The sequence below is a fragment of the Peromyscus maniculatus genome, chromosome 3 (genome assembly GCF_049852395.1).
Source record: "Peromyscus maniculatus bairdii isolate BWxNUB_F1_BW_parent chromosome 3, HU_Pman_BW_mat_3.1, whole genome shotgun sequence".
NCBI lineage: Eukaryota > Metazoa > Chordata > Mammalia > Rodentia > Cricetidae > Peromyscus > Peromyscus maniculatus.
In genome coordinates, this window is record NC_134854.1 from 136,669,511 (window position 1) to 136,694,596 (window position 25,086).

At 51.9% G+C, this 25,086-nt stretch overlaps 1 protein-coding gene across 3 annotated transcripts in view; it reads left to right on the forward strand.

Annotated features, from left to right (window-relative positions):
• Positions 1 to 457: 457 nt before the first annotated feature.
• The window catches only part of Hrh1 (histamine receptor H1), a 91,500-nt gene continuing 66,871 nt past the window's right edge, over positions 458 to 25,086 (forward strand). Inside the window, exon 1 of one of the 3 annotated variants that reach the window (XM_015988569.3) lies at positions 458 to 521. Coding sequence is in view for 2 of the 3 variants with exons in the window: in XM_042273850.2 (XP_042129784.1) it covers positions 841 to 940 (100 nt within the window). In the remaining variant the exon portion in view is untranslated. Of the gene's footprint in view, positions 522 to 659; positions 1,048 to 25,086 lie in introns of those variants that run through there. The other 2 variants (XM_042273850.2, XM_042273851.2) reach the window with 2 other exon arrangements.

The following is a 25,086-nucleotide window of genomic DNA, read 5'->3' on the forward strand; positions in this document are numbered from 1 at the left end:
GAGTCTCTTTGTCACACTTGTTTTTTTCGTGACAGGGTTTATCGGTGCAGCCTTGGCTGTACTTGAACTCACAGAGATCTGCCTGCCTCTGCCTCCTGAGTGCTGGGATTAAAGGCGTGCGCCACCACCTCCCGGCTACACTTTTTTTAAAAAACTGATCCCTCTAGTGTCTTCCTTCCTCCACTTGTGGTTGAATTTGTGGAGCATCCTGTCTGCTCCTCCGCATCTGAGTCTGGTCTGTGGCTCTGTGTGCCCCGGGGTGCGCGTGCCAGTAGCAGTGGCGGAGGGCCATCGCCAGGCTCGTCCCTGGTCTCTTGCCTGGCGCAGCGCTCCGCCATGGACCCGGGGCGCGGCGGTGGAAGCCGGGCGAGGGAGGGGTGCCCTGGGGCTGGTGGTGGGCGGGCCCCTCGGCGGCTCCTCCCCCGCGCCCGCCTCCGCGTGCTCCCGCCACCCCCGAGGCCTCCGCCACCGCACCGAGCAGCCTGGCAGCCGCGGCCAAACTTTCCCCGGAGCCGGCGCGGGTGAGTCGGAGCGCGGCGCGGGCAGGGGCGGGAACCCGGCGGCGGGCGAGGATGCGCTCAGACCGGGCTCTGAGCTCCTCGCCCCCGCAGGGCGGCGGGGACACCCTGCAGGTGGCCGCACGAGGTGGGCGCGCCGGGTGCCTTGGCGACGCGGGCGGCCTGGGTAGGATGGCGGAGCTGTGGCTACTGCGCCCGGACGCACAAACACCTGTGGCTTCCTCCGGTTTGGGCCAGGCGCGCCGATCCTCGTGAGCCTCTCCACTCCTGGGCCAGAGGGCCGCCTGTGGGGCTCCCCGAGCTTCCTCGGGGTCTGACTTTGATGCAAACGGTGAACCCAGCCCCTGGGTGGAGGTGCGATCTCCGTGCCAAGCTCCGGGCATCCACTATCTTTCAAATCCTCCTGAATTCCCAGGACCCAGGTACTAATATACCCACTTTACGGAGGAGGAAACTGAGGCTTGGGGAGGGAAAGTTGTGCCTCCGAGAAGCGCCTTCAGCCTAAATTGGATGAATCCAGGCTACTTAGGTAGGTGGAACCCAAACCAGGTGTCTGGGTATGAAGGGCATCTGAACCAGCGCTCGCTTCTTTCCCAGCTGGCTGTACCATCTTCTTCTGGCTGCTGTACTAGAGGGGATCCTTTGCGGGGGAAGGGTGGATGCTGTGACCGGGATAAGGATTCTGGTGGCAGAGGTCCGTGGGGGCTGCCTTTTGGGGACGAGCATTGGGAGATAATAAATTCTGGAATTTAGGCTGGGTTGCTCTGGAAGCAGAGCACAGAGGCTCTCTACAGAAGCCACCTTGGAGGCGCAGGGATGCTCTAGGCAGGGTTGCTGTCCTCCGGCAGGGGGCTCCCACCTCAGACCAACTGGAGCTGTATCCTGGTAGTATCCCGCTAGAAGATCCCCAGGCTGGGGCGCTTGGCGAGTACATTCCGATGTTGGGGGGCGGGGAGAGAGAGGGCAGGAACCTGAGCGCAAGTGAAGTGTGTCACTGGAACATGAAGGAGAGGGGAGGTGGGGATCTGACAGGGAGGGCTTGAATGCCCCACCCTTGGCTTTATTCCTGGGGGTCACCAGCAACCCTTGGAGACAGCGAGAGCCCACGGGAGATGATTGTGGATTAACATAGTTTATACAGCAGCCGCGCAAGGCACCATTATTGAGCAATAGGTGGAGACTCGGAGAGGTTAACTAGATTGCCTAGAGTTGGCCAGGTGGTCCGTGGTGGAGTGGGGATGGAGTACCAATCTTGCCTGTATCTTGGACTACCAGTGAAGCTCAGGTGGCAGATGGAACCTCAGGTCCTTCTGCGCTGTGGCTGGCAGCCGTGGAGATAAACAATAGAAGGATGCTAGGCAACAGGGGTCACAGCACCCCTGATTCTGCCTCCAACAGGCTTCTTTGGGTGGGTCGCTGCCACTGAGTAACTTCTTACAGGAATCCCTGCTCACCCCATGTTGATATCCTGCTGTGACTTGGGACTTGCTGGACCTTCAGTCCATGGCCACCTAGCTGCCCCCAGAACATTGCCCCTGGTGGAGTACAGGGTTTGCCTGATGCTGTTTTCAAATATGGCAAAGACCCGAAGAGCCAGCAGGTAGCTGGGTACCACCCATCTATAACTTCAGAGCCGTGCAGAGGCCAGAGCTGCCTGCCAGGGTCCCTAGCACCCTCCACCCCCAGAACAGTCCTGGGCAGTCCTGGCTTGGAAGGGGTCCCCAGCCCTGATTTGAGTGTGGTGAGGAGGTATTTTGTATGTGAATTTCTTGCCTGCACACTTTCTACAGTCCAGGAGTGCCTGGCAGAAACACAGTGGTTTTCCCTCAGTACCAAGGCATGGCAGAGAGGTCATAGGTGCATTACTGGGTCCGGTCACCATGCTGTCTCTCATGCGCTGTCGCAAGCTGCTACACCTCTTTCCATTTCCCATGTTTTGAATGGAGGTGTTCATGGTTCCTTCCTCCCTGGGCTGGTGAGAGAATTAACTGTGTTCACGGTGACAAGGCACTGTGACAGTGCCTTGTAATTTGCCAGAGTGCCGTGTAAGTGCGGCTGTTGTCATTGTGACACTCTGGCAGCCTCAGCGCAGCAAGCCTGTGAGCTCCTGGCCACTGGGACGCTTTGATTTTATTAGCATTAACAAGAGCCTGGTTCATGCTAGGCAAACACTCGACCACTGAGCTACATCTCTAGATGCCCCCCGACCCCCGCTTTCTCACCTGCAAAACGGGGCCGATCTAGTTAGAGGCTGCCTACCTCAAAAGTCCTCCTCAACCTCTAATTTTAACAGGCAGAAGACTCCTCGCCCAGCCAGCCCTGCGCCAGGTCCTGGGGAAGCCCCAGGTATTGCCGCCCTTGTGACTACAACCTCGGGTCTGTCCCTTTCACCTTGCAGCTTGAACTTTATGCTCTTGCGTGGTTTGGATCCAGGGCAGTTTTCAAGCAGATGTTTTCTAAAAGGAAGTGGCCAGGCTAGGAGGGACTTGGGGAGTCTCCAGTTGGAGGGCCGAAGAAGGTGTTTCCTGTCTCTCAGCCTGGATTTGAACCCTGTGGTCATTGCTTGGGTTCCCCATGGAGAGGCAAGAGTCTCTTGACAATTACAGGGTTAAAGGGCATGTATGAGGTCTGTTTCACAGGATCTGCCCACAGCTGTTCCAACAGAGGACACCAGCCATTGCCTCTGAGGGTGTGCAGCTGGCTGTGGTGATGCTGCTGCATGCCTTCTGATCAAGGAGAGTGCCTTCAGAGGTCCGCAGGCCCTCTCCCAGGCAAGGACACACATAGTCGAAACCTATTTCTGTTCCTTAGAACCACATGACCATGGACTCCAGTATCCTCATCTGTGAAATGGCCATGAAATCTTCCTTACTACCAGTAATCCCGTTTCTCAGGATTAACTCAGAGGTAGACAAGAAAAGAAAAAGAAAAACCAGCTGAGTGTATAAATGGCAAAGAATTACATGCAATTGTAAATAATTCTCATTAGCATTCAGACTGGGCATTAGCTGTAATTGCTCCTGATCCAAGATGCTTTGTCTGAAAGCCGTACCTGGCAGAGGATCCTTCAAGACCCAGTCACCCGCTGCCCTCTCTTTCACAGTGACTCGGAGCACTGCTGAATCTCAGGAGGTAATTATAACAAAGCTGTGTCTTATAAGTGACTCACTTCTGCCATTAACGGTGGCAGAAGACTCAATGGCGCGCTCTCAGGAAACAATGCTGCTGATACTGTCCAGGGTGGGGGCGGGAGGATGCCTCACCTCTTTTATGCACTCATCAACCCCGTGGTAATTCTCTGATGATCCTGCAGGAGGGTCACACGGACTGAAGCAGACAGCTCTCGCTTGGTCCCGGTGGCTTGCTTGCATGGTGAAGGGCTCTTGCACCTTGCTGCTGCTAGAAGAATGTGTGTTAGCAACCACTGTACCGTTAACGAGGAGGAGTGGAAGCGGGTGTAGCCGCTGGTGTCCAGTGGAGCTGAGTTTGGATGTGGGCTCTTCTTCCAGTTTGTTAGTGGGGTTTGGATGGGTTCCCAACTAGAGGATGACTCTTGTAGAGCAGGGACTGTGTCCGTCTTGGTAAGTACCCCCATTCCACAAAAGGCACCTACGGATGCCTGGTGGAGAATTGAACCTTGACTTTCCCATCTGTAGAACAGAGCCAGATAGAACAACACCTCCCCTAGGGATTGCTATGAGAATTGATTGAAGAAATGTTATGACCAGAGTAAGGACTCTGTGATGCCTTTGATGACAGATAGATGGACAGAAGGGAGGACACTATTGTCCAGGCTAGGAAACAGAACATTCGTCTCTGACCCCCAGACTACAAAGAAGCAATAGTACTAGCCAGAAGAAGGTCCTGTATTGAGCCAGCACTACAAGAGTGTTTTCACGTCTGTTTCCTTCTGACGCTGAGGAAGGAATCCCTGTCCTTGCTTTACAGGTGAGGAAACCGAGGTTGATGCAACAGTGTAAATGCTCTTAGTGATTTCTACAAACACGATTAATACACACCAAAGCCAGAGTCTAAAAGCAATGTGAGATGGAACCTCGGGTCCTTCTGCGCTGTGGCTGGCAGCAGTGGCGATAAACGGGAGAGGGATGCTAGGCAACAGGCCACAGCACCCCTGCTTCTGCCTCCAATAGGTCTCCTTGGGTGGGTCGCTGCCACTGAGTAACTTCTTACAGGAATCCCATGTTGATATCCTGCTGTGACTCAGGGCTGGCTGGACCTTCCATCCAAAGCTCCCCAGCTCCCCCCAGAGCATTGCCCCTGGTGGAAGAGGTTACTCCAATTTCCAAGTCCCAATTGTTACTGCCAAGCTCTCTGTTGCCCTCTAGAGGGCAGAAGGTGTAGTGTTTAGTCTTCCATGAACATTGTACCTCTTTTCAATGGAGGATTTCGGTAACCATTTTTAACAGCTCATAGTGTGAGTTCTTAATTTTCTCCTGATGACTCAATACATCTTTTGTTAGCTATATTCCCAGGTACTTGATAGTTTGAGGCTGTTGTAATTGTTGGACATTTATATATTTTAAATTAAAGTTCTGCTAGTTTCTTGTTAGGGAACTACATTTGCATTTTGCAAATTAATTTTGCGTCCAGAAATATTTGCCAAACCTCTTACTAATTAAAAACTGCCCTAGTAGATTCTTTAGAAAGCATGGCATATACAATGGTAGAAGATACAATGAGCAATTTCATCTCTTTCTTTCTAATTTTCTTGTTCCTCCTAAGACTTCAGTGTGGTGAATTGAAGTGTCTATGGGCATTGTGCCTCTTGCTGGGGCAGTGCAGGAGCTGTTCTAATTTGAAGGTTAAATATAGTTTGACTCTAGGTTTGTGGTAAATCACTCTGTCAAGTTGAAGAAGTCCCTCTCATTCCCAGTGTCTAGTTTTCTGTTCTTCTTAGTAAATGGAAGTAGACATTTTAAGGATACTTTTCCTACATCAGCCTGGATGATCATATAATTGTTTCCCCACGCTTTTGGCCTGATAAACCTTGATTTTTGCTTCTTTGGCATAAACGCACCTTGTGTCATCCTGCAGCATCTCTGCAGACGATCTTTTAGCATAGGATTGTAATGTGAGTGCACAAGTGAAATTCCTGGTGATTGACATATTGAAGTGTGTTTATCAGACTTCGGCTGGTTTAACTTTCTTCTGTGCTGTAAGCAGTTGCTGAAGCAAGGTGTTGTTCTTCCTGGGGTGTTTGCTAGAGGTCACCAGTGAGGTCACAGTTGGAGGGTGGGAAAGAAAGCCAAGCTGGAGGTCATCAGTGAGACACAAGTGGAGGGTGGGGAAGCCAGCCACTCAGCCAAGTTCGAGAGGAACTTTCCAGCACTGAGAGGCTCCAACTGCCTAGGGCAGACATGCCCAGAGGCTGCCTGAGTGGCATGGGGAGAGCCCGGCCGTGCACATTGAATGAGGGGGTCTGCCAACCCAGGGCCCCAGAGGGAGGAGACTCAGCCCCAGGTGAAACCCGATGCTTGTGGGCTGCGGTTGAGTCTCCTCCTGAGCCTGCTGCTGCTGCTGCGGCAGGCTGTGTGCTGGTGATTCATCATTCTCCCGTGGCCAGAGACTGAGGAACTTGACTTCCTCCCGCATCCATCCTCTTCCAGCTGGTGGCAGGGACTCTCTTCCTGGCGTGTTAGTGTTTGCAGGACCCACCGCACCTAATGACCCACTACTGTGTCTGCTCCTGACTTCACTTCCACACCCCCTCCCACTCCTCTGGGTAGCTAGATGGGGCCAAGTTTCCCAGCTGGAATCTTCTCTTGGTCTTCTTAGCTAGACGTGCCAGGCCCTGTACTAATTGGGATCATCTTTCTTAGTCACTGTGACAACACTGTGGGGGGGGGGGGTTACTACCTCCTTCTCCCAGATGAGGAAAAGCAAGGGTTCTAGTTGATTATCTTCAGTGGTTTCGTGTTTCACAGTGAGATGATTTGCTTCTTACCTATTTAAAGCAGGTTTCCTTTAGGCTCCCCGTTCTGTTTACGGAATCTTCCTTCCTCTCTTTCTTGCTTCCTTTTCTTCCCTCTCTTGCTTCATGTGTCAGAACCGGATCACTCTGGGGAGGCAGAGCTACAGACGGATTGCTACGCCGCTCCAGAGAATACCGCCGGCATGAGCCACACCGGACACTGGCTGCAGGCTTCTGTCTGGGCTGGGGTGTTGTATGTTGTCCCACTGGCTTGGAAAGTCAGCAGAGGCGGGAAACGGGGTGGCTGCAAAGAGCCTGACCAAAGGGAGCTTGACCAAGGGACTGTGGCCTCAATGCATCAGGGAGAGGCGAGCAGGGTTTTTGTTCGTTTGTTTTTGTCCTACCCTTAAGCATGGGCGAGAGAAGGGTGTTGTTTTTCGAGGAACAAGCACAGAACCTGAACATGCAGCCATCCTCAGCCACCTGCAGCCACCCTCAGCCACCCTTAGGGGCAAGGTGGGGAAGGAGTTAGGCAAGGAACACCCATTATATTTTCTCCTGCAAGTGGCCACTGCTGGCTGGGAACAGGCAGACTGGTGGATGAGCAGACGGCAGGTTAGCCTTCCGAGGTCCGTGCAGGCACAGAGGAGGTACGGAGGAGCGGGGACTGAGCCGCACATTTGAGGGCTATTTGTATAGTGTGTATTTTATAGCTACCAAATGTATTTTATAGCTACCAAATGCCTACCCAGATGTATTTTATAGCTACCGAATGTATTTTTAAGCTAGCAGCTGCCCGCCTTTCTAGGCAATTTCCATGTGGTTTCTTCATTCAGCTGGGCGTCTTTCATTTGCTCACTGGCGTTTCTCTGTTCTTGAAGAGGCTCGCTGATCCTCATTAAGTAAATGCACACTGCTGTCCCTTGACCTGGGCTCATGTGAAGCACAGAGCCATGGCTGGGCCACACTCATGGCCCTAAGGCTTTGAATGGGACCTCTCCCCAGGGGTCTCACTCTGGGTAACTTGGCTCCAGCCTCCCTGGAGGGCTGCAGGCGGCCCTGCTCTTTCTAGTGTTTCCCAAGGCTCCCTGTATGAATCTGGGGGAAGGATGATCCTGCATTTAAATCAGGCCATTCCCATCTCTCCCTGAGAACAAGAACATTTGAGGCAGAAAAGGCCAGAGAGACTGTTGCATACACAGATTCAGCTGTACAGTGCCATTTGCCAATCCAACCAAGGGTCAGGGCTGGGGACATAGAGCTCTGTGTTGGTCCCATGACCCTCCAGACGGTGTCCTGGTCAAATGCCTCTGCTTGTCTGTATCTTGATTCCCTCCCTGTATAATGGGCTGTGTGACAGTAGTCTCGTGCCATATGATATTTTGGGCAAAGATGAACTGAAGACAAAGATGGTCGGCCGGCATCTCATAGATGACAGTGAGGCAGAGTAGACATTGTCATCACAGGAGGTGACAGCTGTAGGTGTGTCCCTGCCGTCAGACTTTCCAGTGGGACAGACAGATATGATGAGAAAATGCAAGGCCTCAGCTAACCAATGTGTTTATGCCTTAAGTTCTAGCAAAGTGTTTAAAAAGTAAAATAATAACAACAACAATAATAATGATAATCAAGAGGCCCATGCCTGTGGCACCAGCACTAGCAGCTGGAGGTAGGAGAATCAGGAATTCATGGTCATCACTGGCTAGTGATGTAATAAGTATGAAGCTAGCCTGGGAGACACGAGACCCTGCCTCAAAAGTGAACAAACAAAAAAACCCAACAACCTCCACCACCAATTAAACACACACACACACACACACACACACACACACACACACACAGCTAGAGAAATGGCTCAGTGGTTAAGAGTATTGGCTGCTCTTGCAGAAGACCTGGCTTCAGTCCCCAGCACTCACGTGGTGGCTCCCCACAACCTGTAACTCCAGTTCCAGAGGGATCTGATGCCCTCTTCTGGCCTCCATGGTCACTAGGCAAGTACATGGTGCACATCCATACACATAAAATAAATACCTTTTAAACATGATAACCGGTTTTACAGAGGCTGCATGTACAATATTCCTGATGTCTGTGGAAGTGAATAGATCTTTCCGTAGGCTTTATAGTCGATGACACAGAGTAGCCTCTGCCCTGTAGGATCCATCCACTGTAAGAGCAGGAGCAGGTGACCCATGTTTTTATCCTGTTTCTCATATTTTGCCTGCACCTTTTTGTATCTGGAGTTTTCCAATTATTTATTTATGATTAATTTTTTTCTTAAAAAAAGTGTTTATGTGTTTTGAAATTTTACCTGTATGTATGTTCATGTGTGCAGTACCAGAGGAGGCCAGAAGAGGGCATCAGATCCCCTGGGACTGGAGTTGCTGAAGGTTGTGAGCTGCCATGTGGGTGTTGGGAACTGAACCCAGGCTCCCTGCAAGAGCAGCCAGTGCTCTTGACTGCTGATCCAGCTTTCCAGCTCCTATTTATGATCTTTTTTATAAAAGGCAGAGTCTCACTCTGTAGCCCAGGATGGTCTGGAACTTGCAGTGTTGCCCCGCCTCAGCGTCCCAAGTGCTAGGATTCCGGGTGTGCAACCACCAACCACGTTAGCTTAGACACGTCCAGATGCCTGAATACTTACAGCTGTATCACGGTCACCTGTGGTATTTGGAACACTCCAGGCTGTGCTGACTTGTAGCCAGGGGCAACGGTTCATTCTCTCATGTGTGTGCTGCTGCCTCCGACACTCTGGTGTGTTCATGCAGCAGTGGAACAGCCTTACAACGTGTGTCTGATAATGAATGCTGCCACATCCCTGTCACTCAGTGACACCCAGCGATTTACTGCCAGGATCGTTTATGAGTATTAAATGAGTCATGCAGCTTGAGAGAGTATGTGAAAAGCATCTACAACAGGGGCGTACGTATATTAAATAAGCTGATTAATGAACAGCTGCATGGAACACCCCCACCCCCGCCCCCGCCCCCGCCAGGAAGTCAGCCATCATTTTGTTGGGTTTTTCATTTGGAGTGGTATGGCCCTGTTCCCGAATGTCAGGGAAATGGCATCAGAGACCGTGAGCTGCTGGGAATCTCAGTAACACTGGCTGTGTTACTGAGATTCCCTAGGGGAAGGCTCTAGTAAGGCATGCTAGAACCTAGGGCTGGGTGGGTTTGGTGCTCATCACTGAGGTTTCCGAGTCTTATCCTGGACATACTTTGACTACATACATGTATGTGTGTGCTGGTGCTCACAGAGACCAGACGGAGAGCATCAAATCCCCTGGAAGTGGATGGTTGCGAGCTTACATATAGGTGCTGGGAATCCTTTGGTTGAGTGCTCTTAACCACTGAGCCATCTCTCCAGCTCCTGGACTCCAGTCTTTAGCTTGCAAGGAAGCACTTTAATCTCCCTGGCCCCAGTTCCCTCGTCTGGAAAAGGGATATAACAGTGATACTCATCTGACAGCATTATTGAGAGCCCCGTGTCCCAGATCCTATAAAGGCTTGCACCTTTCCATCTCTAAGTCCCCAGCTGTCTTCTCCTCAGGGAGGCCTGCTCTGCTTCACCTCCCGCCCCCATGATCTGATCATTCTCTCTTTGATTGTCTGCACAACTCATAGACTGGGAACATATCTGCTGGCATCCCTTCCATCTGCAGTGACTTTATTAGCAGCTGGCACCTAGTAGGTGCACAATAAAAACCTACCCAGTGCAAGCTAAAAGAAAAGGTGACAGGTGGCTGCACAGCCCACCACAGTGTCTCTGTTTAATGCAGGGCTGGCCCTGAGCCACTCGGACTGAGGAGCTGAATGGCCGGGAGTAGGAAACCCTGGACAGAGACAAGCTGTTTTCACTATTGCTTCGGGAGCTCAATAAATATTTGTTGGTAATTTATCGATTGATTCTCACAGCACCTGGCACCGGGCTTGACTGAGGCCCTCCATTAGCAAGTTAGGAACACGAGACAGAGATAGATGGTGTTTCCTCCCGTGGTCCCTCCTACAGGGGGGCTGGGTGAATAGTCGGCTCTGCCCAGCCCCGGCTCTGTCCAGCTGAATGAAGATAAAAGGCAAGGCAGCTGGAGAACAAAATGTCACTGTGATTGTCAGTCAGCCTGGCTCGAGAGCGAGTGTGGCTGGGAGGCAGAGCTGGCCGGGTTCCTGCCCAGGTGCGGTGCTGGACGCTGGCCAGCGGCCCCTCCTTTCTTGGGGAGAGTCTGGCAGCTTGTAGGCTGTCTACCTAGCTAGCTCTGATTGGGTCTGTTTGCACAATTCCTTTTAGATCTGTGTGAACGTGTGTGTGTGCACATGTGTGTGTGTGTGTGTGTGTGTGTGTGTGTGTGTGTGTCCAGTTGTGTGGAAAGAGCTAGAAAAGATAGTCAGGTAAGCTAGGGCAGGGAGGCGTGGCAGTCCAGGGTGTCGGGTACTGGCTTATTACCTGTGTAAGCAGAGGATGGAAGAAGCAGGTCACTGGCTTTTTTGGGGCTTCCATCCTACTGACAGACAAGGAGCTGAGCTCTGGGCAACGCACAGTAGGGCCTCTCCTTCTTGAGGTCGTCCTGTTGCTCAGCCACCCAGGGAGGTGAGCATTGAGGCTGAAGGTTCTGGCTGACACACCACAGAGACTGAGGGACTTTGGAAAGCTGTTGTGGAGGTCCGAGCAAGAGGAGACTGCTGTGGAGAGAAGGAAGCGGGGTGGCTCTTAGGAGCCCGTGAATGGGCACTGGGCAGGTGGCATGGGCCTGCAGCCATGGTTGGAGGTAGGGTTGAAGCTGTGTTCTCGGATAGCTCGCTGTGCTGATCTTGGTCTTCGTTGTGGGGACTCCGTTGTGGGGTTTTGATTCTGCACCTAGGGTAGAATAGATGTTCTCCTCATGGGTGGAGCCTCTGCAGGGAATTCAGAGTTCTGCAGGCACAGTGCCATTTGCCCACTTGGGGGAGCTAGGATTAGCACTCTCTCCCTCTGCTGGAGCATATGCTGGAGTGTGCTTAGGGAGCGGAGTCTGGAGGGCTGCCGTGGGCTGGGCAAACGGGCTTGGGCCCCTAAGAGGTGTGGGAGACATCCCGAGACATCCTTTCTGCACTTCAGTCCCCGTAGGTGACAGGTGGCAGCATCCCACTGATTGCCAAGCCCATTCCCGACACACTTCCTGTTCCCACTTTAGCATAGACCTCATCTTCCCTTTACGGGACCCCTGATACCTGTCCCACCACCTCCCAAAGCCCATTGTTATCACCCGAGGTCATTCTCTGGTAGAATCTGACCATGTCACCTCCTGTTCCAAACCCAGGGATGACATCTAGGGCTATTATAAGGAATGAGCACTAGGCTGAACCAAGAAAGACGTCTCTGATCAATGCTCTGGCAGGAGAGCAAATGTCAGGATCACACAGATTCACGCACAGTGTCCCTGTTAGTTCGGTCAGTTTGACACAGGCCAGGGTCATCCGGGAAGAGGGACTGTCAATTGAGAAAATGCCTACATCAGTTTTCCTGTGAACAAGTCTGTGGGGGCATTTTCTTAATTGATTGATATGGGAGAGCCCAGCCCAACGTGGGTGGTGCCACCCTGGCCAGGTGGTCCTGCGTGTTTGAGAAAGCAGGCTGAGCAAGCCATGGGAAGCAAGCCAGTAAACAGTGATCCTTCACAGCTTCTGTTTCAGTTCCTACCTCTAGGTTCCCACCTTGAGCTCTTGCCCTGGTTCCCTCAGTGATGGATTACAAGCTATAAGCTGAAATAGTCTTTCCTCCCTGGGAACAGTGTTATGGTAACAGTGCTTTATCACGGCAATAGAAACTTACCTAGGACCGAAATCATAGACAGCAGAGTGCCCTGGGCACAGCACAGCTTGGGCCCACCTCTGACCAGGCCGCTTGATAACTGTGCACAGGAGAAAGTACTTAACCCGTCTCTACTCAGCACCCTCACCTGTGGAGCAAGAAGGAGTCTACACCTCTTGGAGCTGGATGAGTGACAGACGTTCTGTGGTCTACACTGCCAGCTCATGCTGGGGACACCCAGCACCCATGTTTAGCTCTTATCCAGCCACACAACACATACATACACACTTTCTCCCACTTTCCAGCTCTAGGACTCAGGGTACATGTGTCTTCTTCCAGGAAGCCCACCCTGATCACGCACAGCCTGGGTTAGGGTCTTCTCTGGCCTCACGGCACTCCTGAACCTACGTCTACCACACACGTTATTTCTTATTGTCACCGTCTGTCTCCCTAGGGTCTGAGCTGTCTGAGGATACAGGGCTGTGACTGTCCCCTTGTTCTATGTCTGTCACCCACCACAGTGCAGGAGACAGAGTAAAAGTTAGGAGGCTGTTTAATGAATGGATGAGTGAACGAGTGACGAGTGAAGGTGAGCAGGGCTTTGGAACATACGACGTCCGTGGGTAGAGCTGAGGAGATGGGGCATTCTAGGCAGAGAGGGCAATTGGAAGGGTGTACTCCAGCAAGGGTGTATGACCAGGTGCCCCTCAGAGGGTGACCCGGGAACTTAGCAGGAAGTAACGCAAAGGGAACAAGATGGGACAGGCTGGGATGCTTTGTGTAGTGAAAGAAGTGTGGCTGTGATGGGGTGGGCTTAATGGGGGGTGGGAGGGGCTGAGGAGGGGTCCTGCACTTCTGCCTGACCCCGGGGGTCTCGCTGAAGGCCTCTGTCACACCATGAATTGTTTCTGAGGTGAGGGAGCAGGCGTCTTGACTCCTTCCCGGGCCAGACTGTAGTGTTCCAGAGGTGGAAACTGGAGGTACTGTTGAGTGGCTGTTTTTCTCCCGAAGTCTTCGCATGCACCGAAATGTGCTGCTCACTGCTCTTCCCCTTGCACTTCCTCACCACAGAGGGCTGCAGGCAGGCACAGGGTGTGCTGTGCATGTTGATGAGGAGGCCCTGCAGCTGGCACTCGGTCCCTGCAGGAGTAAAAATTATATGGCTTCCCCTCAGATGGACTCTTTCCCCCAACTTGCTTCCTCTGTGGAGACCTCAGATGAAGTAGCTAGATACCAACACAGGCCTTTTGATGGGCGCGTGCACAGGAGACTTCCCTGTGAAGTTCTTGGGACCAAACAGAATCCTGATTGTCTAAAAGCAGCAGGAAAGACAGTGCCTGGGCCAGCAGCCGAGGCTCACGGAGGTTGAATAGGAGTTGGAGGTTGTTGATGGGTCTCATGAAATTCTGTGCACTGAGAACACTGTGCAGCCGTGGCCTGCTATCCTGACAGGTACAAGGTGGACAAGTTACAAGGACATAGGGAGGGGACAGTGTAAAGGGAGACTCAGAGAGATTGAGTGACTCATTCTGCAGCATACAGCTAATGTGGAGCCAGGCTGGAGTTTGAGCTGGGGTCTTCTGGCCCCCTTCCACTGTGCCACAGAGCCACTTGGAGTGTGATGCCACACGCCTGGGACAGTGTGGGAATGGCCACTTTTAGCCAATCCTTACAGGTCTTCATGTGGGAGGTCAGACTGCTTTCATCCACCTAACTTTCTCCCAACAATGAAGAGTGGATGTTTGCAGGAGTTATGTGTGTGTCCCCTGTCTCCTGAGCTCCAGGCTGGATACATGATTCTGGGGGAGCCTGATGTTGATCATTCCCTGAGACTTTTGTTAGAAGCAGGTCGGGGGGAAAAGCACAGACCAAGTAAAACCAAATACTGAGCACTGGGTGGAAGTGCCACCTTGGGGTGAGTGACAGACACAGACGACAGGCTCTGGACTGACACTTGGCTGGCTTGTTCTATTGATGTCAAGAGCTAAGGGTGACCTCAGTGGCCAGTCCCATGCTTCTCTGTGATTGGTTTGGGGAGAAAGCCCCGCAGAAGTGAGCGTTTCTGCTGAATGTGCCCTGTCGTTTTTTATCTCAGATGCAGAGCTGTGTGTCGGGCTCTGAATGCCATTCTGAGAACACTTGTTTTCAAGTTGAGCATCTCCACATCCGTGCTTCCTGGGGAAATTGCCCTCATCAGTCTCGCCAGCATCACCTGACCCAAGGCGGGTTGGTAATGGTGTGTGCTGAGCATCTGCTGGGAGTCGGGCATGATGCTGAGCATTTGAGTGTCGCCTTGGTCCATCCTCTGAGCACCTCTGTGAGGCTGGGGTTGCTGTTATCTGCATCTTTGAGATGAGCTGGGAGCTGAAAGAGTTGCATCATCAGTACGTGCCACCTCAAAGGTTTGTGTGTTAAGACTTGGCCCCAGCCTGTGGTGCTGTTGGGAGCCATGGAACCTTTGGGAGTTGGTGCCTGGTAAGAGGAAGTTAGGCTGTCAGGGGACATGCTCTTGAAGAGGAGTAGGACCCCAAGCCTCTTCCTCTCCCTCTCCACCTCTGCTTCCTGGCTGCTATGAGGTGAGAATAGACAGTGACTCTGAAGTGACGGTATGTATGTCGTGATGTACAGTGTCATGATGTACTGTGTCAACACAGGTCTAAAGCTCAGGGCCAAATGACCACGGACTAACACCTCTGTGAGCCAAAATATCCCTTGTTCACTCTAAGCTGGTTGTCTCTGCTCTTTTATCACAGCGATGGGAAGCTAACTACCACAGAGAGTAAGTTCTCCGGGGCGTGTCATGTCATCTCTTGGTGGCGGTGCTAACTCTGGGGCCCCCGTCTCCTGACCTCCAAGGCCACTCTTGTGCTCTTTCTCCCAGGTGTGCCGAGTACAGTTTGGAGTTCCGAACACAGGCTCTGTGAAGGCTGGCCCGGGTACCATTGCTTGCTTGCCTGGACAGCCAGCTCTCCCCTGCTATGCCTGGATTCCATCCTTAGCTCCGTGTCCCTGTTGCCAGCGTGGCTTCCCACCTTCTCTGCCCACTCACATCTCATGTTCCCGTATCACTGCATACTTCAGTGATTTTAAACGTATTTTTATTGTGGTGAAATTTATATAAAGTGGGCGAATGTTGTCAAATGGTCCACAGCTGCCCTTGCAATGCCCTGGAGGCTGAGACAGGAGGATCATGAGTTTGAGGCTAGCCTATGGTAGAGTAATAAGATAACCATCCCCTGCTAAAAAATGGTAAATGTTGTGGGGATATGATTTATATCTCATCAAAACTACTTAAAAGCCCAGGTGAAGACTCTGGCCAGGTATCCCCTGCCATGGCCCTGCAAGGCAGGCGGATTCTACTTGCCGGGATTGGGAATAGCCACAAGCATGCCTTAGGCTTGGGTAAGTGCTGGTTGTCCAGATGGGGGGACATGCGTAAGACCGAACACAGTGTTATCATACATGGCAGACCCTGTGGGGAACTAAGGGTGTATTTGCAGCCAGGCAGCCCCCCAAGACCTGTTGTCCTGACGCCCCTCTGCAGTGAGGCATAGCTTCCCTCTCCAGTGCCAGGGGAGGGACAACTATAAGAGCATTGGCTGCCCAGCCCTCTGCTCCTGTCATACCTTTCCATCACTCCACACCCATGTGCTGAGTTCCCGCCCTGCCTGACCGCTCCTGTCCTGGCTCCTGGGCTCCCTGCAAGAGACGGAAAGGCTCTCCCCAAAGCAGATTCTAACCGGCTGTCATTGCTGCTCTGTGGCTTTTCTTGTCCCATGGTTCCTGTTGTCCCCTGGCTTCTACAGGCCTGCAGCATCTTTAGTCCTTTCCCTTCTTCGCCCTTGATATCTTTGTCCTCTCTCCTACTGGCCCAGGAGATGTTTCCTCGTGGACATCTGCTGGCTGTGATGTCTCTCAGTCATGGTCCATGGCCCTGTGGCTCTGCAGCCCCATAGCTCTGTATCTCTGCTCTAGTTTTCCCTCCTGCTTGGTTTTGTTAGCCAGGGATCACTTGGACACACAGTTTACCCCAGCCACACCATGTAGAACCAGTGGATGACTGTGACTAGTACTGTCCCCAATAAGGAGGGTGACAGAGTCGTGTGCTCCGCTGTCCTCCAGAGGAGCCTTGTGACCAAGAGGCCTCATTTATTCATTCAACAGATTTCAGCAGTGGAGACTATTTCAACCCCCTTGGTGTTGGAGACCATTCTGGGTGATGAGATACAAGAGCGGATTAGACAAGTGGTCCTGCCTGCCTAGGGCTTTGTTCCTGAATGCGTGCGTGCGTGCGTGCGTGCGTGCGTGCATGCGTGCGTGCGTGCATGCGTGCGTGCATGAATGTGCATGCAGGGCTGGGGGGTGAGAAGGAGGCCCTCAGGTAGCATTCAGTATAACACTCAGGGGTGTGGGCAGCAGGCGTGAGGACCGGAGGGTCCCTGCACCAGAATAGATGAGTGGACTGTACTGTGAAGCACAGAACACCAAGGTCTTGGGTCCCTGTCCTTAGAAAGGAGCATCTCACAGAGTACTCAAGGAGCCTCTTCCAGCTCCTGCATTGGTCTCCCAACAGCATTTCTCTGGAGACCATTGCATAAGACACAGGGATGAGTGTCCTCTAGGGAGTCATTAGGAAAGATAAGTTCCTATGTCCACTTAATCTTGCAAGAGGTGAGCAAGTGTCACCAAGGACCCTGGGAGATAATGAAGGGTCAGAGGTCTTCTAAACACAGTCAGAGCAGGCTTGGGAAGTCCCCTCTTCATCCTCCAAGTCCAGCACCATCTGCTTATCCAGGGTCCTGTGCTGCTTGAAGAGCAGAGAGTCATTTCCAATGGGGCCAGAAATATGAAGCTTGTTGTCAAAAGGCAGATGTGAGGACAGGAGGGTCCCTTTACCCAGAGAGTGAGAAATGGGCATTTGGATAGAATGAAGCCTGGAGGTACACTCCCGAAGAAGAATATTCTGGAAAGAGGAATAGAAAGACCTTGGGATGGCAGTAGTTTGGAACGTTCTAGAGAGAGTAAGAAGATCCGAGTGAATGAGCATAGTGAGTATCGGCGACTGGAGAGAGCAGGCCTGGTGTGGAGGACATTCCTGGCCATCGTGATGCCTTCACTTTTGTTCAGATGACCCTGAGAGCCACTGGCGGACTCTGGGCTACCAGCAACGGGACCAAAGGTGGTGTGACAAGCGTCACTCTGGCTCCATTCGCCTGGAACAATGAAGAAGGGAAGCAAAGAGTGGCCGAGTGACTCTGTGGGACACTTGTGCTGCTCCCCCCAGCCAGGCCGTCAGGGCAAAGACCAGCGTGGGACCAGAGGCAGTGAGAAGGGATGGGCTTCTGACATGTTCTGTAGGCAGAACGGAGGGTGTGGATGCCTCTCCGAGACACCTGTCCTCTTCTGGCTGGAGAAGGAGTTGGGATGGTGACTGTAAAGTCTCAGGGGGCACCCGCACAGTGGGTGTCCAGCAGGTTAGACTGCCCTCCACTCCTGTGAGCCATCCCTGCCAGCGTTCTGAAGTGGATATCTCGTTGCCAGATGCTGTCATGGAAACGAAGAGATGGGGAAACAGGAGAGGCCCGGAGGAGGGATGGGGGTGGGAGTGGCGTCATTCCCTTGCTCACCCCGTGGCCCGCTCTCACTAGCTCATTATACCAGGTGACAGCTCTGAGGAACCAAGTTGGGGCAGGCAGATGGAGTGATGGAGAAGACAAAGGATGCTGAATGAACTGGGGCGTATAGGGGCCCAGGCAACCCCCCATCAGGTCAGGCAGAGCTTTGTCGTAGGCTTCCCGGGACTCAGGCAGACTGGTGCCAGGATGTGACTCATCTGGTGACCCTTGACCATCTGCCTATGCGGTCACTTCCCTAGGACACCTTCAACATGTCATTGAGTCAAAGTTTCGAATCCTCCAGTCCCTTGCCCACGGTGTGCAGACAAGAGCTGTTCTGTGCTGTCGCCTGGTCCCCTCAGCCAAGCATCCTTCCGTACCTCGTTTTCTGGTACCTCATTCTAGCAAAAAGTGTTTCCCCTTCTCTACACCAACCCATCACATGGCTTTGCTGCATCCTCCCTGTGTGTGCCCATTGTGTGTTTAAGAAGCCAGATTCAAGCTTTGTAGCCCCTGGGACCCAGCAGTAGGACACCTGGGCTTTGAGTCCCCCAAGGCCATGTCGGAACCTTGAGCTGTGGGACAGAATGGCTTCTCTGAGCTTCAGTTTTCTGACCTGTTCAAGGGATTGTGGGTTCTTGGACCGTCCTGGTAGGATTCAGTGGGTTCACTCAGATGCAGCCCCGTGTTACTGTTACTCGCTCTATGTTGTTATTCTCCCATTAATGAGACAAAAGTTCCTGACAAAAGTCATTTAAGGAAGGCAGGTTTATTTTGGCTGCCATCATGGTGGGAAGGCGTGGCAGCAGGCCACATCCTGTTCTCAGCCAGTGTGGCGGTAATTTCAGCTGTCTGCCTCACAGGATCTGGGACATATGAGAGGAAGTCTTAGGAAGGGGTGGTCTAGGTTAAGTTGGCCTATGGGTATGTTTGAGGGATTTCCTTTTTTAAGACTTTAAAAAACATATCTCTGTGTTTATTAGTGTGCGTATGTTTGTGTGTCTGTCTGTCTTAGTTAGCTTTGTCAACCTCACACATCCTAGAGTCATCTGAGAGGAAAACCTCGATTAAGGAGTTGCCTAGATCAGATTGGGCTGTGGCTGGGTCTGTGGGGGAATGTCTTGGTTATGCAGGAGGACGGCCCACTTGGGTGGAAACACCCCTAGGCAGGTAGTCCTGTGTATGGAAAGCTAACTCCGCATGAGCCTGGGTGAGCCAGCAAGCATTCTCTTCCATGGCTTCTGCTTCCAGCTCCTGCCTTGGGCTTCTGCCCTGACTTCCTTCCCTGATCAGCTGTGACCTGGAAGTGCAAGCCAAGTAAACCCTTTCCTGCTCTAAAGTGCTTGGGTCAGAGTCTAATCACATCAACAGAAAGGCGACTACCTGTCTGTCCATGTCGTCAACACCCCACCCCCACCCCCCACCCCTGTGCCCTGTACTGGTTAATTGACTCACCTGAGAGGTGAGTGGCTCACTTACGAGTCCAGGGCTAGGTCCTGGACCGAATGAAGAGGTGAGAGGGGCCTGAGCACCAGCATTTGGTGCTCTCTGCTTCTGGCCGTGATCTGATGTGGTCCTGCTGTGCTGCCTGACTCCCCGGCATGGTGGTCTGCACCAGGGACTGGGCACTGAAATAAACCCTCTTCTTCCTGAAGTTGCTTTTGTCAGAGTGTTTTATCACAGCAACAGGGGGGGAAAAAAGTCCAAGACAATCAGGAAGCAGAGAGACAAGGGCGAGTCACCCCTAGAGAAGTTTCACTGCTCCTCCCCCTTTCCCTTTTTATTCAGACCTGATCTTAGTTCCTGGGACGGTGCCACGCACATTACACCTCAGCCAGACCTCTCTGGACACATCCATAGACACTCGCAGGGGAATGTCTCCTAGGCAACTCTAAATTCATCCAGTTTGACACTCAAGATCACCATCTCACTCACCTTTCAAAACCCCACAACAGGGATGGAGGCGGGGGACGGGGCTCCTCCACAGGCTTTGTTTGTGAATCAATCATTTCTCAGTGAGGTGGAATGAATCTTCCAAATCGAATCTCCCCTTCCTTTGGGGAGACGGTGCCAGCCTTACACCAGGTTCTTTTTCGGCACTGGGGGGACAAAGGGAACACGTGCGACTCATGCTTTGGGGTTTGCTGCTTGATGGGACAGGCAAATCTGATGTGCACCATCTCCATGGTCTCCTCAGGACGAGCTTTGTGATATGGCCCAGAGGAAGGCCAGGCTGCAGGTGCAGAGTCTGGGGCTTGTAGCTCAGCTGAGGGAACCTGAGCACACTTCTTGGAGGACGTGGGGTGTCCCAGGAGGTAAGAGAGGCACAGTGGCTGGCAGTAGTGAGGTGTGTCCAAGACAGCAGAAGAAATGAGGTTGTGCTGGGGTCAAGGATGAGGGCAGAGGGTGCAGGAGGGCAAGCCTAGAGGGACGACCCGGGACCTGCTGCTGCCGGACTCGGAGTCAAGGCTGCGCCGTCCCCTCCCCTCGTCTAACCTACAATCTCTCCATTGCCGCGAGTTTGGGAGCTACCCAGTGCTCATGTGCTGGGTAAGGATCCCTCCTAAGGCCTGTGTCTTGAAGGCTTGTCTGTAAACTATAATGCCGTTGGGAAAACTGTGATGCCCTTGGGGAAACTATGATGTCCTTTAAGAGGTGGAGCCCGGTGGGAGATCTGTAGGCCGTTCGGAAGCTGTGCCTGGAAGGGGATCGAGGGACCACGGCAACTTTCCCTTCTTTCTGTTTTGCTTCCTGGGCAAGGGTGAATGTGTTTATGCTGCAACTTTCTCCAGCCTTCAGCACCACCTCAGACCCCAAACGACAGCACCACCTGGTTCTGACTGGACTTTCAGAGCTGTGAGCCCAAATCCACCTTCCTCTGTGTTGGTGGGTGATTGATTACAGGCACAGGTAGGGGAGAGGAAAGAAAAGCAGGGTCCTGAGGTGCCTTCTGTGGCTTTTAGAGAGCCTTCTAGAAGTGACCTGGAGCAGGGTTTCCCACAGATGCACTGGGGAGCATGAGCGGGAAGGGGTTCCCTGCTGAATAAATAGCCTGGAAATACTTCTCGCAGGGTCCCCTCACCTGTGAGTGGGACCTGGTTGGACAGAACTTGGTTTTGAATCTCAACTCTACCATGTATCATTGGATTGACACATGGTAGTGAAACTTTCCTTGGGCTGACTCGCTCTTCTTGTCTGTAAAATGGGAACAATGACAGTACTATTGACATGAAATTATGAGAATTTATGAGACCATACACAACAGGAAATGCTCAGGGACAGCTGTCAAGTCACTATATGTTAAATACTTGCTATGACACTTTATTTAAAAATGCACTTAGAATATATAAATTACGTTTTATTTCATCTAAAGGCTCTGCAAAGTGCTGTCATAAAACTGCTTTGATTTACTTGACCACGCATTTCTGAAATCTACTTTGATTTGGGATTGTTTTCTGTTGTATAACCTCCAGGGGGGGCTGGGAAATTCACACTCTGTGATGCTCATTTGGGGAGACGATAAAGCTTTGGAAACAGTCCGGGGAAGCCATTTTGTCTTTGGGTCCAGAGTCAGTCCAAGTGGGAGTCATGTTTCATCCTCGATCCTTCCTCTTTCCTCTTTTCTAGAGACTGCCACTCAGGATGAAAGGCATGGGGTCACTGTTACCGGAATTATTAGCTGAGGGGTTGAAGGGGAGAACCCAGGTTCTAGCCCAGTCAATACCTAACCCCAGCATTAACTCTTACTTACCGTTGCACATCTTGCCTAGGCAGAATTGGTTGGCCTCTGGGTCAAGGCCTCTGGCACAGTCTCAACACACACTACACTGAACCAGTCACGTGACATTACCCTGGCTGGACCGTGAACTCCTCAGGGCAGAAGCATGGTGTTATCCTAAGGATCTCAGCCAGCTCTTGATGGAAAACAGATTTTGTCACCATTCAGGGACTGCTCATGTCTTAGCTGGAGGTCAGAGGATAAGGGGGAAGTTCAGGGTACCCTGAGCCTTGAGTAGCCATCCTCTGCTCCTGTGGCCCCAAGGAAAGGAGCATGACCTTGGAGTATGTCACCCATGGCAGGAGGTAAATCCCACTGGGTCTGCTTTCAGCCTGGGCTTGTTTAGGAAGGAGAACAGCTGTGTGACAATGGGCAGAGACCCCAGATGTGAAGACAAGCCATTCCCGTCTGCTCCGAAGTCCATGTGCCATGAGCTCCAAGTCTGGAGGTTTGTCTGAGCCAGATGGAGGTCCATGGAGGTTCAGTCCCAGGGATGGCGTGGCCTCCTGTGTTGAGGGTCAGACTGGGTCTTGTGGGCAGGAACCTGGCCATCCAAAGGGCTCCCAGATCAGTGCAGAATCCTGAGAGGCAACCCCACAAGCTGCAGCCCAAGGATTAGCCCTGGGCTTTCTAAGGCCTGATAGTTGTGGGTGACTCAGGAAATGATATGGAGTCTGGGGAGCTCCTGGGTGGTAGATGCCCTCTGCCTACACCCTCCATCCCAGCATGCAGCCAGGAGCTGTGCCTGGTTCTGCTGGAGCCAAGAAGCCCCCAGTACAGATGTTTCAGTTCCCTGGCCCATCTGGGCCAACCTCTTCCCCCTTAGACACCCAGTGAGCAAGAACCAAGGGGATACTATGGCCTGGTCAGGTCATGGTAGGATTACTGGAAAAACAAAGACATTGAAACTTAATCTTAGTTCCTATAGCAACATGGAGTCAACTCATCTACAAGCCTCCAAGGGCCCATGATAGCCCATACTGTACATGAGACAACTCAGGGTCATCGTGGTCAGCCAAAGTCCCCAGAGTGTTTAGCTAGTAAGCCCCAGGCTGGGTCTTCCCAGCTTGCAGTCATGGCTCCTGACCTTGAGGCTGTAGGCAGAGGTATCTGTCCTGCCAGCAACTCCCAAATACCCAGCAGCCACTTACCAAATAATTGGCTCGGAAGCTTAATATTAATTACAAAGTCTGTAGCTCAGGCTTATTACTAACTAGCACTTAGACTTAAATTAGCCCACAATTCTTATCTATGTTTAGCCACATGGCTTGGTACCTTTTCTCAGTGTAGCATTCTCATCTTGCTTCCTCTGTGTCTGGCTGGCGACTCCTGACTCCGCCCTTCCTCTTCCCAGCAATCTCAGTTTGGCTTTCCTGCCTAACTTCCTGCCCAGCTACCGGCCAATCATTGCTTTATTAAACCAATTCGAATGACAAATCTTTACAGCATACAAGAGCATCATCCCACAGCATGAGGCTCCGTGTTTGTCACCACGGGAAGGAGGTAGACTCCCAACACAGACAGTACTAGCTCTTCTGCTTCAGACCATGCCCCTTGCCATGATATGATTGGTACCATCCTCCCAAGATGCAGCCAGTGTCTCTCCCAGCTACCTGCAGACCACACCCTGCAGAAGTGGCAGTGATATGGTGCCCACTGGTTAAGAAGGGCAGAAGGAAACCATTCACCATGAAGTAACCTGTTTCACTGTATGAATGGTGGCGTGCCCATACCTCATACTCTACAGCCATTTGAGGCCTATAGCCTCACAGAGCCAGGGATCCCTACTTACAGGTGTGGCATGAGAAGCCAGTAACAGCCCAACCCACACTCAGGCTTTCCACCAATCAACAAGAGCTATCTCACATGTTCTCTGTAGCATGTCTGTGGCTACATATAAATAGAATTGGGGTTCTGAACTCAGAAAACTACAGGTTTGTAGTTCTACCTATATATGGCCCGGTAACACTGGTGGACATACAGTTCTTTGTTATGTGGAAATTCACTAGGGGCCATCTGTAACCCCCAATCATTTGTGGCAATTCAAAATAGCAGCTCTGGCCATTTACAGACCCACAGAGAAGGCATGGAGCCCCACACCCTTGAGACCCATTCTGTGAGGCTGTCAGGGAAGAGCAAGCAGTGTTGGCCAGCCTGTGACTGCTTTCTTCCCTGAGCTGAAGGCACTGGCATCTCAGGTCCTCTTGGGACTGGGAAAGATGAAGAGGCCTGAGTATTTGCCCTCCCCTGGACCCAAAGTTATATGGCCTCAAATGATGCCTCAATTCCTACCGGGCTAGCTGGCTTGAAAGGGACTTAGCTGGATTTGGTGGGTCATGTTCAAGACCCTAATACTTTAAGAGACTCAAGTAGAAGGATTGCTATGAGTTAGAGGCCAGCCAATGAGATGGAAGCGTGGAGATAGTGTTGCCCATTGCCCTGAGCATGACCTGGAATGACACTTTTCTTACTCGTTTGCTAGTGAACTCCTCTGCATCCCTCAGCACCCAACTTAAATGTCATATCACTTATGAATGGTCCCCAGCTTCTCTAGGCTCCTGCCATGTGTCCTCTCTCAGGGGGTCACTTGGTCAGGCATCAGCCTGGGGAATTGTGAGTCTCAACTTCATTGTAAATGTACCCACTGTCCTTAGATAAGTCTCTACTCCGTAGAGCTCTTTCTACTCAGCAGTTGTTTTAAGGTGTAGATCACATACCCAACTGCTCTTCTATTTAAAGTGTGTGATGTGGTTTTCAGTTTGTTCGCGGTGATATGTGACCTCAAACACAGTCTAATTTAGAACATTTCATCACCCCCAAAAGCGCTCCCATCCACTACAGCTACCCTTAACTCCTGTACCACCCCACCCTGCCTGTGGCGGCTGCTGATCTATGCCAGTCATTGAAACAGATCTGCCTGCTCTGAATGGTTCACATGAGGAGAGTCACACAGCACGAGGTGCTTCGTGGCCCAGGGCTTCAGTCACTTGGCTCAGCATTCTGTTTTATTACTTACTTTTAACTTGTGTCCATTTATTTGATCATTTCCCCCATTACCCTCATTTACTCCCCCCTCTTGCCAAAACTCTTCTTCCACCTGAGACCCCCTTACTCCACGTCTGTTTTTTGTTTCCAATGCATTTAGTTAGAGTTGTCTGCCTAAGCTTTGACGGGGGGGGGGGGGGGGGATCATTAACTTAAGCAAGGGCAACCTACCTGTGGCTATACCACCAGGAATATAACCCCCTCCCAAAGCAACCATTAGCTACTGGTCAGTTCTGAGGCATTATGAGGCCTTATGAACCCAAACCCAACCATGATGAACTGTTGATGGATTTAGTTTTATACAGGTCTTAGCACCATTTTCTTGAGGCCCATCCATTATAGCATTCACCAGAACTACATTCCTTTATGTGATGGAATAATAGTCCATCACATGGCTAGTCCCCTTTGGACCAT